Genomic DNA, 12,256 nt, shown 5'->3' on the forward strand with positions numbered 1-12,256 from the left:
ATGAGGCCGCGGCGCGCCGCCATCTTCCGAGTGGGCAGAGCGGCGGCGGCCTGCCCGCCCGCCATCTTTACTCCGGGTTCACAGGCTCCACAGCCAATCACGGGGCGGCTGCTCCGGCAGCGGCTGCATCCTTCCCCCCGGCGGCGCGAACACCGACCCCGGGGCGAGACGGCGACGGAGCGTCCGCCTCCCTGACTGACGCCGACTGGGCCCGGGCGGGCGAAGGAGCCTAGAGACTCGCGGGGGAGGACGGGGGTAGGCGAGCGCCCGCCGCTCCCGCGACAGGCAGATCGTCAAGCCAATCCCGAAAGGGCGCCCGCCTTCCCAGCCAGGGGGGTGGGATGGGGGCGTGGTCGTGTAGGCACCGCAGACCAATGACGAGGCGAATGGGCGGGGCGATGAGGACCAGCGTCCTCCTCAGCACGCCAAGTTTCCAGCTGAAAGGCGCGTGACTCTTGTGTATCTGCGAGGGGAGAGGCGTGGCCAACCGGGACCCGAGAGCCAGTCAAGAATGAGCACCGACTGGAAGGAGGTGGGGCCGGGTATCTCTCGGCCAATGGGAAGGAGCGACCCGCAGCCCGGCGCTCCCAGGGGGCTGGGTAGTAGATCCCGGCCGGGCTCGGCGCGAGGCTCCTCTGCGCGTGTGGGACGGAGCCCGGAGAAGCCTACTGGGAACGGCTTACGGTGCGCCCAGGCTTAGGAGGAAACCTCCACTCCCCGACTGGGCGCCCAGTACCAACCCTCGTGCGGCGGGGTAGCCGGCCGGTGCCCGACCCGTCGTCCCGAGCCTCCCGCCCGTCGCCTCCGCGCTCGCGGTCCCGTGGCGCCATCTGCCGGCCCCGCGCCCAGTGACGCTTTCTGGGTCGGCCGCAAACTCGCAGGTGGGCAGGCTCCCGAACTTCCTCGTCAGAGGAGGCCCGCGTGGTTTTGCTAAAAGTGCTATGTAGATCCCAGGGCTCCATCCCCTGGACACAAAATGGAAAAGGCCAGATGCGGGTTGTTTTTTTGTTTGTTTGTTTCCGAGACGGGGGGTCTCACTATGTAGTTCAGGCTGACCTCGAACGCACAGCGATCCTTCCTCCTCAGCCTCCCGTGTGCTGGGATTACAGGCCTGTGCCACCACGCCCAGCTGTTTTTTTTTTTTTTTTAGAGAGGGTCTCGCGGTGTAGTTCAGGCTAACTTTGAACTCACTGTATAGCCCAGGTTGGCCTCAAACTCGCAGTGATCTTCCTGCCTCAGCCTCCCGAGTGCTGGGATTACAGCTTGGTTAGAATTAGTATTTCTAACCGATAGCCAGGTAAGTCTGGCAACAAGAGGAGATCAGCATCTGAAGCAGGCCCATAAAGCCTCATTCCTCTTTTTTTAGGTATGTTTTATTAGTTTTACATTAATTTTAATCATGTTGGGTTTCCATGTGGGGTATGTTCGTATTTGCGTATATTTTGATCAGATCCATCCCCTACGACCTTCCCCACCTTTATTCTGCCTCTTGTCTCACCCTGGTCTCCCCTCTACCTAGAAAAGGTGCTTCTTCGTGACACGGAGCAAATCCTGCTAGGCTCACAGGGGCGCGGGAGAAGGGAAGCCTGGGGCTCGGTCCAGTTGCATCTGAAGGGAAGGCAGAGTAGCCGCACGACAGCATTTTCCTCACAAGTTAAACGCTGGGGGAAGTCGTGTCCCGCATGTCTCTGTGCTCTGTAAGCACATTGTCCTGCACGGTCGCAAACATCAAACATTTCCGATGTGAACTCCTGGCCCTTCTAATGGCTTCTCCCTTTTTCAGGCTGGCAGCCCGGGATCTTGTTAAATCAGGCCCGCGACTCCCTTGTTTGAATCCGCCCTGCCCTTCCTTCACACAACAGCCGAGGCCCTGCAACCCCCTAGGAGCTCTGACCCTCTGCGGCGGCCCCGCCCCTGGCCGCTCCTGGGCTTTCCTCTGCGGTCCACAGTCGCTCCCAGGGATTCCCGCTGAAACCTTGAGCCGGCCTTGTGCTCTGTCCCTGCAGTCCACACAGCCCACACTCACAGCTGTGCTCGAAGGCCACCCTATTCTAGACGTGCAGACGCCGCTCCCTGCACTCTCTGCTCTGTGTTTCTTCAAAGCCAGGATCACTTACTAATGTTCTCTGTAAAATATTCATGGGGTTATGTCTCCTCCCACTAGAATTTAAGCTCCTGGAGGGGAAGAATTGTGTCTGTTTTGTTCACTAGAGCCCAGAACAATGGTAGACACTCAAATCAATATGGGTAGGCCCTGCAGGGTGTTGCACCCCTGTAAGCCCAGCACTTGGGAAGCTGAGGCAGGAGGATCACAGTTTGGAACCAGCCAGGGCTACATAGTGAGTTCAAGGCCAGCCTGGACTAGCTAGCAAGACCCTTTGTCTTGGTTACTTTTCTCTCATTGCTGGGACAAAATACCTGATGCCCAAAATTAAGGAAGGAAAGGTTTATTTCGCTTACAGTTTGTGGAGGTTTTAGTCCATACTTGGCAGGTTACAAGGCAGAGTGGCACATGGCAGAGGGCTACAGCTCAGGGCGGCAGAACACAGCCAAAGCAACAAGCACAAAAGGGAGGAATGGCTGCAAGCAGCCTCTTCCTCTCCCTTACATACGCAAACTATCCACCCCAGGGCAGGTGCAGCTCTCACACCCGTAATCCATCAAACTGTAAAAACCTGCCCCATGGCCGCTGAGGCTTTGGGGGGACACACAGACACAAACCATAACACCCTTCAAAAGAGAGAGAAGGGAGGGAGGGAAGGAAGGAAGGAAGGAAGGACAGAAGAAAGGAAGGACAGAAGGAAGGAAGGACAGAAGGAAGGAAGGAAGTTAGTTAAATCCTGGCTGTAATTTCCCGCCCTTTGGTTTTTAGGCTGTTTCTCCTGCCCCCAGTTCTCATACCGCTGCGTCCAGATAATGAGTTCAGATGCAGGAAACCTGATTCACGGACTTGGTGCACAATGACAAGAATGGCTTTGTGGAACAGGTCTTAATCCCAGAGACACAGGAGAAATACCACTCCCAACCTGCTCGAGGTGAGATGTGCCCAGTCCATAGTCCCACAGCCTTGAGGAACAAAGCCACATGCCAAAGGAAGATGTTAGCAAAGTTTTATTGGGGGTGAGGAGAGAAGAAGGGCTACTGGATGTTCAGGAGGGGTCCCAAGTGGGGTGGCCACCAAGGCCCTTTGTCACAGTGTGGGTACAACGTGGATGACACTGCCATCAACCTACAGGATTACAAGTATATCTAGCCACTTAGCTGATACTGATCCAGTAGGGAAATGAGGCACATAGCAAGGGTGCATGGCAAGAACAAACGCATTTGTAGCAAGAGATAGGTCCGGATGCTCTGGTCACCCACCTGGGCCACTGATGCCTATCTGGACTTACTGGACCAGATGTGCTGATTACAGTATAATCTCAAAATTATTATTTATCCCTTCAGGAGATTGCATCACTTTTTTTTTTTTTTTTTTTTTTTTTTTTTTTTTTTTGGTCTTTCTGAGACAGGGTCTCACTCTGCAGTTCAGGCTGGCCTTGAACTCACATCGATCCTCCTGCCTCAGCCTCCCAAGTGCTGGGATTGCAGGTGTGCACCACCATATCCCAATGCATCTTTATTTTGAGGCCTGGACTCCTTCAGATGTGCCAACCACAATTCTGATGTCTATTTTTTCTGCTGATTTCCTTGAAAACCCAGTCCCTCTCTGACTGTACCTTATACTTATTTCTGTCTAACTTTTCTTCCTATAATACCAGCATTTGAGAGGATGAGGCAAGAGGATCACCACCAGTTCAAGGCCAGCCTAAGCTACGTAATGATTTCAAGATCAGCCTGGACTACATAGCAAGACCTTGTCTCAAAAAACGAGGTCACAAAACAGTCACGATAGAAGTTTAGAAGAAGTTGGGTATTGAAGGATATCTGACAAAGGTCACATATGCTGCTTCTAAGCCAACTGATTAAAAATGGAACTGTTTTTAGTCTATACAAAATGTGGCCACGAGTGTTTACGAGAGCGAAGAGAGAAGATGGGTAAAGGCTTTCACATGGTCAGTACACGCTTTGGGACCAGGAGTGTGGAAAAAGAAGGGAAGTTGATTGCCAAAGCTACAGGCATTTCCTGTGCATTTCAAGGAAGGATGGGGATGGGGATTTAGCTCAGAGGCACAGCGCCTGCCTGGCAAGCGCAAGGTCGTGAGTTCGATTCCTGGTACCAGGGGGGTGGGGGGGACAAGGAAGGAACAAGTGGGCTGTTTACAAGCAAGTTAGAAATACATAAAACAAGCTTGGATTCCCCCAGCGGATTGCTGAGAGATCTTTATTCCGAGTGATGGGGGTGGTAGAGTTGTATTCTTCATGTACACCCCAACACACAGAGGAATCGAGATAACTATGCCAACTAACTTCTTAGCAAAAAGTGTCTTTCTTCAAGTTTGGAGGCGTTTTAGCACAAAGGCTGGTCCTCTCTTTAGCGGCAGCTGCTGACACAGGCTTATGGTGACTTCCCCTTCTGTCCGTCTGTAGGAACAAGTCAGTATGTGCTTCTAGGGCTCTCTTCTGAAATCTAGAAGGAAAAAAAAATACAACAAAATCCTGAGTTCTGGCCGTATTTGAGGGCTACAGAGGCCTAAGCTTGTTCAATGGTTACTGCCAAGGTCTGCTCCTAGCTTGGTTCTTTGACCTTGAGCAAATCGTTTCGATAAAGCCAGAGCCTCCCTGAAAATACCTTCACCACTAACCTTCTCTTGCCAGCATCCTTCCTCGGATACTAAGGGGAAAACTGTCCAGTCTTTATCATCTGCAAAAGATGAACTCCAGATCTACAGTGTGGGGTTAGATCTGCAGGTCTTTGGGAGTTTGCTGCACTAGATTTTCTGAAAGAGTGCAAGCAAAACACGACATGGCTCCCTGCACATTTGATTTCTCAACATAAAGCTTTGCTTATACAGAGAAGCAGCTTTTTCCTGAAAATATGCCAGTCATAAAGAAGTATTTAGTTACTGCTTCAACAGTGACCTGGGGAGGGACTGGGATTGCACCCCGGACTGCACACATACTGAGCGCACACCCCCAGCTACAGGTGGTATCGCAGCCACACCAGTGCGTGGGTCTTTGGAGGAAGACAGAAACCAGGAGATGCGCGAGTTACCCAGATGAGGCCTACCAGCAAGTCTTTCGGCACCGAGAGGGATTTCTCAGAAGCAGCACTGTGCATTTGCTTAAATATGTAGAACACTTTCAGGTAAAATGAGAATTTTCCACAAGTTAGCAAGAATACCCAGTAGGACTGGGGATATAGCTCAGTGGCACAAGTGCCTGCTTGGCAAGCGCAAGGTCCTGAGTTCGAGTCCTGGTACGAAAAAAAAATAGAAATCCCAAGTAAAATAAAATCTGCAATGTCATTTACTTAATGACTTGATTATTTGGGGTGGGGCTGGGGATCCAACACAGGGCCTGATATATACTAGATAAGGGCTCCATCACAGAGCTGATGTAGGAGAAATACAACTTCCAATCTGCTAGATGTCGTATGTGCTGAGCTCGTGTCCCCTGAAATTGGAGAATGAATTCCAAGGGACAGCAGAGGTTAGGAGTAGGAAAAGTTTCTTGAGAGGTTGCTTCTGAGAGACAGGAGGCATCCCCCAAAATGGGTGGCCACTGAGGCCCTTGGTTAGGGGTAATTTATACAACACAATCACAACGTGGTCCAGTGTAGGTCGAACTGCTGCCTATCTATAGGATTACAAGTATATCTAGCCACTTAGCTGATACTGATCCAGTAGGGAAATGGGGCACATAGCAAGGGTGCATGGCAAGAACAAACGCATTTGTAGCAAGAGATAGGTCCGGATGCTCTGGTCACCCACCTGGGCCACTGATGCCTATCTGTACTTACTGGACCAGGTGGTGCTAATTAGAGTATAATCTCAAAATTATTGTTTATCCCTTAGGGAGGCATGCAGGCCCGGCCACTGCGTCTTTATCTCGAGGCCTGGACTTCAGATGTGCCTCTAACCACAAATCTGATGTGTTCAGATTTTGCTGACTTCCTGAGAGCACAGTCCCTCTCTGACTGTATGTTAATTTCTATCTAACTTTCCTGCCTAGACTGCAGCCATGTCCATAGCCCCGTGCAATGCCTTATACTAGCTGAAGAGGACGTTCCAGCTGGGGTGCTGGCACATCCCAGCACTGAGGAGGCCGAGGCAGGAGGATCACCACCCGTTCAAGGCCAGCCTGGGCTCCATAGTGAGTTCAAGGCCAGCCTGAGCTGCATAGCAAGACCCTGTTTCAAAAAAAACAAAATAAGGACATTCCAGGCCTTTTATTAGGGCTTCCTGCTTTCCCTCTTCTTTCCAGATTCTGTGCCGTTGTTACTGGGTAGAAAGGGAAACACACGTGGCTGTTTGATGGGGTCTGCACGTGGTCTGAGTCCCTGGTGCCCTCCCTCCACCTACGCCTGTGTTTGTGCTACTTCATTTGCCCCGGAAGGACCTGGGTGTGAGGGGAGCGACCCCAGCAACGGACAGGCCCTTCCTGCCGTCCTCTTCCTCCCTTGCTCACTCCTCCCTCCTCACCTCTGTCCAGGCTCCTGCCCAGCGAGGCCCAGAGGGCCGGGTGTCCTTCCCTGACTTCGCTCAGGAAGCCGGCCCTACCTGAACCTGCCCCAGGCAGCTGCAGGAGATCTGTGCTGCCTGCTGGTCTCTCTCCTGCCAAGCTACTCAGGGAGGGCGGGGGCCCTGCCTGCCCCACTGCCAGGCTCTGCAACTGTGGGAGTTTTCTAGAATCTTCCACAACATTGTTTCTTTTTTTTTTTTTTTTCTTTTTCCTTCTTTTTTTTTTTTTAAGGCAGAGTCTCACTATATAGTTCCACCAGGCCTTGAGCTCACTTTGTAGCCCAGACTGGCCTGGAACTCATAGCAATCCTCCTGCCTCGGCCTCCCACATGCTGGGATTATAGGCATGCACCTCCACACCCAGCTCCCATTTCTTTTCTTTATATATTTATCAGTTATATATTGTGTGTACAATTAGCTCTAAGCACAGTGTTAGGTGTTATAGAGCTACAGATTAGAGTCTGTCTCAAAAACTGACTAGTAAAGTGGCTAACAAGTGTATACATAAATAACTACGTGATCCAGAGTAGGACATCATGTCTTAAGAAGTATAACCAGCTACTTGGAAGGCTGAGGCAGGAGGATCATGAGCTCAGTGCTAAACTAGGACAACAGAGTGAGACTGTGTCTGGAAAAAAAAGGATAAAGTGGAGGAGCTGAGGCTAGAGGAAGGAATGGGCATGCTAACACATGGGGAAGTGGAGGGTGAGGCTGGAAAGCCAGCATTGTTTGGGGAACACCGTGTAATCAAAACCTTCATTCTATGCCCATGAAGAGCAACAGCAGGAATAATGTTGGGAAGCTGCCTGGGCTGGGCGGTGGGGGGTTGAATGCCAGATTTAGGAGCTAAGGATTTATCCTGTGAGACCTAGGGGCCCATGAGAAGTTGAAAACGGAAGCACAGTCTCGTAGGAAGATGTACCTGAGAGGTACCAGGGCGGTGGTGCTGAGGCCCTGCGAGTGAGGAACTTAGGAAATGCATGCCGCTCACAGAAGAAAACAGCCTTCTACTTTACAAAGTGCTTTCTCACACACAGTTGTGTGTCACATTAGAGATGGAGGTGTGAGGAAGTGTGTCATTAGGCAATTTTGCCACTGCTCAAACATCACAGCTGGGTGCTGCAGCCCACACCTGTAATTCCAGCATTCTGGAGGCTGAGGCAGAAGGATTGCCATGAGTTCAAGGCCCGCCTGGGCAACATAGTGAGTTTGACACCAGCCTGAATTACATAGCAAGACCCTGTCTCAAAAAAAAATAATAATAATAATTGAAGCAGGGAAAGGAACAGGATCTCTGACAGAACAAATCACCCATCACACTGGGCACAGAGTAGGAGAAAAGGTGAATTCATTTGCCCAGGCCTCCACAGGGGACTCGTGTCTCCTAAGAGCCCCAAATTTGATCTTTTTACTTCTATCCTGTTCTTATTCTACAGGGCAACCTTGCATTGGTGAGCTGGTCAGGCATGGTTATAAAAGGAGAAGTAAAGCAGCTGTCAGGGTGAACAGTGGTAGAGGGAGCGGGGAGCTCTGGCGGAACTTTCAATTCTCTTATGCTCTGCTGACATTACAATATAGCTGCACCTGTACATAGCCAGGGTCAGAACCATCAATCTCCTCAGGGAGCTTAGCTGTACAGTTAACCCATAGTTACCCAGTTTCACACCAGGAGGTGCTTTCTTCTCACAAACTAATAATAATTTTTTTAAAAATTTTAAACCTCCTCTCTCTCTCTCCCTCTCTCTCTCTGTCTCTCTCTCTCTCTCTCTCTCTCTCTCTCTCTCTCTCTCTCTCTCTCTCTCTCTGTCTCTCTCTCTCTCTCTTTCTCTCTCTCTCTCTCTCTCTCCCTACCTACCTACCTACCTTGTGGCTTTTGCTGTCTTCCACCACCTTGAACACTTGTCCCTCTGTCATGTGCCACTCTCCTTGGAGTGAAACCTCCACCAACTGTGAGTCAAATAACCTTCTTTCCCTTTAACTTTAACTTTGGATCTCAGGTATTTCGTCTCAGCAATGCAAAAAGTAATTAGGACAGGATTTCTTACCAGAGAAGTGGAATCATTGCTGTGACTGTTCCTGACCATGTAGTTCAGGAGCCTTTGGATCTGACTTGTGGGGAGAGTTTGGAAAGGCTCAGAGATGCCAGCTGAAAAAGACGAGCTGGAACACCTTCGGCTGCTCTGTGTGGGAGATTCTAGTCAGAGCTCAGAAGACCAGAAGGCTGATAGAAATCCTGCCGGTAAAGACCAGACTTGGGAGGTTTCTGCGGGGAAGAAGGACTGTGTTGGCCACTGGACTCCAGATGATGTGTGTTATGGCTTGGCAGAAAGTTTTTGTGCATTTTATTTGTGTCCAGAGACTACACCTGAGACTGAGATTAAGGGCGGTGGATCAATTAATCTGGCAGAGGAAATTTCAAGGTAGTCTAATGTTGGGGCACTGGCATGGCTACTGTTGGGGGTTTTTAGCCAGATTGATGTTGAGAATAAAAAGCAAAGAGCCCAGCAGAATGATTTAAAACATTGTCAGTTTGGCCAGAAAGGAAGCTCTAGTAAAGCTGTGGACTGCAAAGATAGAGATCTTGATTGCTGAGAAGAAACAGGAGGATAGAAAAGATGGCCTGAGGGCATCACAATTTTGCAGCCTCAAAATTGCAAAGTGAAAGACGTTGCTTTGAGAAAAAAGTCCTCAGGGCACCATGTTCCAGAATGTTGGCAGCCTAGGGAATTTGTTCCTTGGAATTGGGTTCAGAGAGCTCAACAATCCGGGTTCTCGACCCCTACAGCCAAGGGAGGGAAGCAGCTACTGCTCCAGCTGGCAGCAGACCTTGATATCATCACCATGGCACTGGTTTTAGGTGCATGCAGAATGCAAGAGTTGTGGCACCAGGAAGACTTCCACACAGATTTCAGAATCTGTGTGCCTAGGAAGCCAGGCAGTTTGCCTCTGAGAGGGCAGTGTGTGAAGCTGTGAATGTGAAGTTGAAGGAGACCCCAGAAGGAGAAAGCACCGCCTGCTACCTGAGATGGGACCCCAGAAGTTTGGAGAAGCCAGGAGTGTGGATCATGTGAGAAAAGCTGCAAGGAGAGAACAGAGTGGGCCCAAGAGAGAAGCTGTGGGAGCTACAACCACTAGAAGTGCAGTAAGGGTGGAGCCACTCAAGCCCTTTGGAGTTCACATTTTGCCACAGATTGCCTCAGATGCTGCACATGGAGCTAGAGGACTTAATCTTGTGCCACTGAATGCTTGCAGTGTTTAACTTTCTTTTCATGTGTACAGGGGCTCACAGGTAAGTGATTGCTTTAGATCTCAGAGGATACTTAGGACTTGGACTTTTCAGCAGCGCCAAAACTGTTAGGACTTTGGCAACTTTTGGAGATGCACTGAATGCCTTTTACATAAAGGCATGTATAGGAGTCTTTGGGGAACCAGGGGTAGAATGTTATGGTTTGTGTCTGGATGTCCCCCCAAAGCCTCATGCAGTCTGCTGGTGGGCTTCTAGAGTTTGTGATTGATTCATGGTCCAATGCTGGGATTAGAGATGTGAGTGCTACACCTGCCCTAGGATGGGTAACCTCTGTATAATATGAGGGACAGAAAGAGGCTGCTTTCCCCCACCCGCCTCCCTCGCTGCTTTTGCTACCTTCCGCCACCATGAACTATTGCCCCTCTGCCATGTGCCATCCCACCTTGGAGCCAGCTGAGTATGGACGGAAACCTCCACAAATTATGAGCCAAATAAACATTTGCCCTTAAAAACTCATGGAATATACATGCACAGATAGAGATAATCTAGGTCAATCACTGGACATGGCCTATTAATATAATCAAGTGAGACAGTAAGCCAGGCATTATATTTGCAATCCCAGGTACTAGGCAAGCTGAGGCAGGAAGATTGCAAGTCCAAACACATCCTGGGCAACTTCGTGAGAGAGACCATATCTCAGAAAAACAAGAAAGAAGACTTCTAGGAAGATAATGGGGTGCTTAACATCAGAGAACCTCTCCAACATTTGGTATCCAGATGCTGGAATACAGCAGTGTGAGGAAGGAGAGAAGTGAGTCCCCAGGACCCAGCTTGGATCTGAAATGAGAACTGAAGCCCACAGGGAGAGCAAAGAGAAACTTCAACACAGAAGGAGGAGGTAGCAGGCGGTGCTTTCTCCTTGAGCCCGGACTCACGACATGGGAGGGGCAGCTCAAACCTGCAGATGCACACTGACTACTGTGCACACCAGAGGCCTCCACGGAGAAACACACCAGTGGAACAGAGTAGATGCAGTGGACTGCAGTGGCTGGTGAGTTATGTGGGTTCAGACGTCCCCCAGGGGAGGGCGATTGGCTGGTAGCCATCTTGGGCAGGGGCCAATGGAGCTCAGAACTCAGAGCAGCTTCAGGCTGTGTCAGGGTGAGGTGGAAACAGTTCAAGCCAGCAGGAGGCACACGGAATGTTATAGGCTGAACAAATTGGGCTCCAGCCTCACAGCCAGAGACCAGCCTGAAGTTGAAGGGAACTAAAGGTGCAGGCTTGCTGGAATTACCCACTACCCAACTGTAACTCTACAGCTGGCTAGCTGGGATTAATCAACACAGATCTGGACTCTGTCTGCCCACTCTGCCCACCAGTGGCAGCGGAGAGACACTCTGAAGTGGACATTTCTTTTTTCTTATTTCCCTCTTTCCTTGTTTTTGTTTTCATTGTTTATTCTTGTTTTTATGAGTGTGGGAATTGTTTCCAGTTTTTGTTGTTGTTGTTGTTCTGGTCTGTTCTTATTTTTATTTCTTCTTTCTCTCTTTTGCTCCTGTCTTGACTAGTTTCCCAAAGTTTGCAAAATCTTCCTTTGTCTTCCAGTCTTGCTTCTAACCTCTTCCTGTTCTTCAATTTCTCTATTTTCCTTCTTAACCCCTTTTATTTATTTCTTGTGGGTACTGGGAAATGAACTCAGGACCTCACACTTGCCAGGCAGGCACTGTGCCACTGGGCTAAATCCCTGGCCCAACTCCTTTTAGATTTTCACTTTGAGGGTAAAATTGCCATGCTGAGGTCATATTTACTATATACAATTTTCTGGTTTATTTTAGATTTTGTTATATAACCACAAATCTAGTTCATATGATTAAAGGTGGCAAATTAATAGTTACCACAGTTTGTCATTTTCTAGGCTGTATTTAATGCTATTGTTATTGCTGGTCATATAACTTTAGCCAAGGTGACATAATTGTTTTAATCTGTTGTTCTTTCTGGTATGCCAAGACTGAGATAGCCTAAGAGTCATAAAAAATTTTATAAGCCAGTGCCAAAGGTAAGCAATTAAATGTAGGGGGAAAAAAGGGAACCAACAAGAGGAAAATAACTTCACAAGGATAAGTCAATACATATCAGGTATAACCATCAAGGTAAATGGTCTCAATTCACCAATCAAGAGAAGCAGACTGGCAGAATGGAACAAGAAGCAAGATCCAACAATATGCTGCATACAAGTAACACATTTAACTAAAAAAGAAATTCAGGCCAGGCATGGTGGCACACACACCTCTAATCCCAGCATCCAGGAGGCTGAGACAGGGGGCTTATTGTGAGTTTGAGGCCAGCCTGGGCTACAAAGTGAGCTCAAGGCCAGCCTGAACTGCAT

General features: G+C 49.5%; 1 protein-coding gene across 3 annotated transcripts in view; it reads right to left on the minus strand.

Moving 5' to 3' along the window:
* Cnnm2 (cyclin and CBS domain divalent metal cation transport mediator 2) overlaps positions 1 to 290 on the minus strand; it is a gene marked incomplete in the record, with an annotated part of 147,092 nt that extends 146,802 nt beyond the window's left edge. Inside the window, 1 exon segment of one of the 3 annotated variants that reach the window (XR_001231085.1) lies at positions 1 to 248. Coding sequence is in view for 2 of the 3 variants with exons in the window: in XM_005403817.2 (XP_005403874.2) it covers positions 1 to 65 (65 nt within the window). 3 annotated transcript variants of the gene reach the window in all.
* Positions 291 to 12,256: the final 11,966 nt, after the last annotated feature.

The sequence above is a fragment of the Chinchilla lanigera genome, unplaced genomic scaffold, assembly GCF_000276665.1.
Source record: "Chinchilla lanigera isolate Chin_1 unplaced genomic scaffold, ChiLan1.0 scaffold00084, whole genome shotgun sequence".
Classification (NCBI taxonomy): domain Eukaryota; kingdom Metazoa; phylum Chordata; class Mammalia; order Rodentia; family Chinchillidae; genus Chinchilla; species Chinchilla lanigera.